The sequence below is a fragment of the Epargyreus clarus genome, unplaced genomic scaffold (assembly GCF_041222505.1).
Source record: "Epargyreus clarus isolate Ecla_fem2 unplaced genomic scaffold, WU_Ecla_fem_2.2 ptg000023l, whole genome shotgun sequence".
NCBI classification, from domain to species: Eukaryota; Metazoa; Arthropoda; class Insecta; order Lepidoptera; family Hesperiidae; genus Epargyreus; species Epargyreus clarus.
Window position 1 is genome coordinate 121,466 of NW_027332230.1, and position 4,538 is coordinate 126,003.

The window sequence follows — 4,538 nt, forward strand, 5'->3', positions numbered from 1 at the left end:
ACTCCCAACTGCACAGCAACAAATGCAAATATTGTAATATTTAGCGACGAAATGGGCAAGGATATAGGTCAACTTTTGTCGAAAGCATGTAAGAGCCATACGGTAATCAACTACTGTATGCCTGGTTTATCATATCAGAATATCATGCACAAAATTTTGACTTATAACTTCAGTGCCCATACTACATTAATTATATTAATCGGTGATAAAGGAAATGTAAACAAACACACATTATCAAATTATTACAGTGCATTAAATAGTCTAAAAGTAGATAAAATCATAATGTTTACCTTTCCCTACTGTCACAATATGTCACAGGTGGAAAATAATTATAGATATAATCTTAACTTGACATTAAATAATTTGACATGTAATAATAGTATGAAAGGAGATGTTTCAAAATGTATGGGCTCCCGGCCACCTTTTGTACACTATACTAAAAACTAAGAAAACATGCAAAGAACAATTCGTAGTAGTTCATTTTCTTCAAATCATGTTCGTTTCATTGTTAAAAAACAATAATTATCACTTAAACTTGCAACACAACAGTGGAAAAACATCATGGCGGTAGTGATTACCGTAATAATGTCATCTGTCATTCTATTTTAACTGACTATGTACATTATATACTTTTTAATATATTTTTTACGCGATTGGGCGTACATATATAAATATTGTATTGTATGTATTGAGAAACAATACCTATATTTGATAAACATTAATTATATTTACTTTCATAAATCTTGACTTAAAACAAACATACCAAAATAAGTACTTCTATACCAATTTATTTTAGTTAAACCATTTAAGTGTGTAAATAAAACAACTTTAACTACACATTTAGATAATATTTTATTTATTCTTCACTTAGATACATTATTTATTCATTTTGAATATCTTCCCTTATCAATATTTTCATCCAATTGTAGCATTACCATTATGCAAGACGGATCGCGCGAGCCAGCCGGATCGCGCCGTACACAATGTCAATGCACCGTTATCTGCGTCGTTTAAAATCGCTTGCGCTCGGTCGGGAGCGCCAGTGCCGAACCGACTCGCAAGGCGAACGCACGCGCAAATTTAATCTCAAATTGTCTGTCTCTTTCTCGCATTTTACCGATCTTTTATAAATTTCAAATCATTAACGTTAGCCTAGTTCTGTCCTTCTTGCTCTTGCCTTACTTTGTATCTTTCTCTCTCTATCACTATATAACTGTTACTTGACGTGGAATAAACGGTCGTTTTCAAAACTGAAGATCAAGTATTTTTCTGGTGAAAGTTCCTGTTCCCAAGACTTACACAACACACATTCAACTACATAATTGGTGACCCCGGAAGAAGAACACAGATATAATGGAGCAATACAGCGGAAATAAGGCGGAAGCAGAAAACGCGGGTGAAGTTTTTCGAGTCGGAGTACGTGTCCCACCGTTTTATCCAGATGATCCAGACCTGTGGTTCGCTCAATTAGAAAGCCAATTCGTACTATCCAATGTTACTAGCGACTCAACTAAATTTTACTATGCGATATCTCAACTGGAGCACGTGTACGCGGCGCAGGTTAAAGATATTTTATGCACGCCGCCAGCAACGGGTAAATTTGAAAAACTGAAAACAGAACTTGTGAAACGGTTGAGTGTGAGTAAAGAAAATAAACTTAAGCAGCTTTTCTTGCATGAAGACATGGGAGATCGTAAGCCATCTCAATTTTTACGGCATCTGAAGAATCTCGCTGGCCCTTCGGTAAGTGATGACGTATTACTTACATTATGGTCTGGGCGCTTGCCACATAGCTTGCAAACAGTAATTGCCTCGCAGCCTAAGCTTTCTCTCGATGAGCTCGCTGAATTAGCAGATCGAGTTCACGCGATAGCACCATCCGCGCCTTACAACCATGTGGCATCCACGTCATCATCGCAAGCACCACCATCAAGGGTTGATGAGCTAGGCCACGAGATCTGTGCCCTTTCTAAACAAGTTGCTAAGCTTACCGCTTATGTCTACAGGAACCCGCGTACTCGCTCTCGATCCAGGTCCCAAGGCAACCGCCACCGCAGCAAGTCGCGCAACCGACAGCCTCCTCTGGATCACCCCCATTGCTGGTATCACTATAATTTCGGAGCTAACGCTAAAAAATGCAGTGAGCCATGCCAGTTTAAGTCGGGAAACGCCCCGGGCAGCCGGAAGTAGCGGCCTACGACTGCCCCACCCAAACAGGCCGTCTGTTTGTTACTGACCGGGTAACGAAGACGCAGTTCTTGGTGGACACTGGGTCAGACTTGTGTGTCTTCCCACGGTTGGCAATTAAGACGTCCTGTATTAAGTCCAAGTACAACCTGTCAGCAGCTAACGGTAGTACCATCCATACTTACGGACCGATCGCCCTACATCTAGACCTAGGACTCAGACGTAGCTACACCTGGAACTTTACAATAGCAGATGTTTCCAAACCCATCATTGGTGTCGATTTTTTGTCTTATTATGACTTACTTGTGGATTGCAGGAATCAGCGACTTATTGATGGAAAGACCTCGCTATCTATCACCGTGCCTCGTCAAAACATTCCAGAAGATATAGCTTCCATCAAGACGGTTAGCGGTGAGTCAGACTACCACGACATCCTAAGAGAGTTCCCTGAGGTCACACGTCCTGCTGGTATGGTACGTACAGTACAACATAATACCGTTCATCATATAAACACGACTCCAGGCCCTCCAGTTGCCTGTCGACCACGTCGCTTAGACCCAGTGCGCTTAAAAGCTGCAAAGATGGAGTTTGACGAGATGCTTGCTAGTGGAATTGCCAGGCGATCTGAAAGCCCATGGTCGTCACCATTACACATGGTGAAGAAAAAAGATGATGGATGGAGACCATGCGGTGATTATCGAGCACTGAATGCACGAACCATCCCTGATAGATATCCTGTAAGACACATCCAAGACTTTTCACATCAATTATCAGGTTGCAAAGTTTTCTCGACTATAGACCTGGTGAAGGCATATAACCAGATACCGGTGAATTCCGAGGACATTAAAAAGACTGCCATCACCACGCCGTTTGGTTTATTCGAGTTCAGTCACATGACATTTGGATTACGAAACGCCGCACAGACGTTTCAGAGATTTATCGACGAAGTATTACATGGCTTACAGGACTTTGCATATGGCTACTGTGACGACATTTTAATATTCTCACCGACAGAAACAGCACATAAAGAGCACCTACGCCAAGTACTCAGGCGTTTGGAAAAATACGGTGTACTTATAAACACAACCAAATGCGTACTAGGAGCGTCTGATGTAACTTTTCTTGGCTATTATGTTTCAGCAGCTGGTACCAGGCCCCTAGACTCTAAGGTGCAGGCTATCATGGAGTACCCAGTACCTAAGACGGTGAAGGAGCTAAGACGATTCCTGGGTATGATCAACTTCTATCGCCGCTTTGTACCCAGCTCTGCCAGTCGTCAAGCGCCTCTCAACGCTCTACTATCAGGTACAAATGTTAAAGGGTCGCATCCAGTGCAGATGACACCTGATCTGGTGCAAGCATTCGAAGACTGTAAGTACTCACTTGCTAATTCAACACTACTGGCTCATCCTCACCCAGAAGCAGAGTTGAGTATAGCTACAGATGCCTCAGACGTTGCCATCGGTGCTGTGTTGCAGCAAAGGATCAGTGATCAGTGGGAACCATTAGCTTTCTTCTCAAAGAAACTCAGCTCCCCGCAACAAAAATACAGCCCTTTTGATAGAGAACTGTTAGCTATGTACGAAGCAATAAAATACTTTCGCCACATGGTAGAAGCGCGTAACTTCTCTATCATAACGGACCACAAGCCTCTTACCCATGCATTTAGTGCAGCTAAGGAGAAATGCTCACCCAGGCAATACAGACACCTGGAGTTCATTGCCCAATTCACCACCGATATCAAATATATACCCGGTAAGCAGAATATTGTCGCCGATACCTTGTCAAGAATTGAAGAGGTTTCTCAAGGTATTGACTATGAGACACTCGCTCAATCACAGGATGCTGATCTCGAACTACAAGGCCTACTACAAACTGGATCGTCACTGAAGCTGAAAAAGGTTAGAATACCGGATACTGATATTTATGTATACTGTGACGTGTCATCTCAGCCTCCACGTCCGTACATAACACCAGATCTTCGACGTCAAGCCTTCGAGTCAGTACATAATCTCAGTCATCCTGGGAACACAGCTACAGTGCGACTGGTCGCACAGAGGTACGTGTGGCCAGGGATACGCCGAAACTGTAGAGAGTGGTCTCGCAAATGCCTGTCATGCCAAGGCAGTAAGATAACACGCCATACCTCTGCCCCAATATCCCCATTCCTTTCCCCAACATCGAGGTTCTCCCACATCCACCTCGATATTGTTGGACCTCTAACGTCTTCTTGTGGTTACAGGTATTGCCTCACCGCCATTGACAGATTTACACGATGGCCTGAGGCGTACCCCATCAAAGACATCACAGCGGAGACCTGTGCAACCGCGCTGGTGTCTGGCTGGATGGCC

General features: G+C 43.1%; 1 protein-coding gene across 1 annotated transcript; it reads left to right on the plus strand.

The window, feature by feature from the left end:
* Positions 1-931: 931 nt before the first annotated feature.
* Positions 932-3,322, plus strand: LOC140751654 (uncharacterized). Its single transcript, XM_073085630.1, has one exon. It carries the CDS (start codon positions 1,354-1,356, stop codon positions 2,188-2,190), a length of 837 nt encoding a protein of 278 aa, XP_072941731.1. The 5' UTR covers positions 932-1,353; the 3' UTR covers positions 2,191-3,322.
* The last annotated feature ends 1,216 nt before the right edge of the window (positions 3,323-4,538 follow it).

Bases quoted from the DNA above. Each gene is read 5' to 3' on its own strand.
- LOC140751654 (XM_073085630.1), top strand. From the start codon at position 1,354: ATGGAGCAATACAGCGGAAATAAGGCGGAAGCAGAAAACGCGGGTGAA.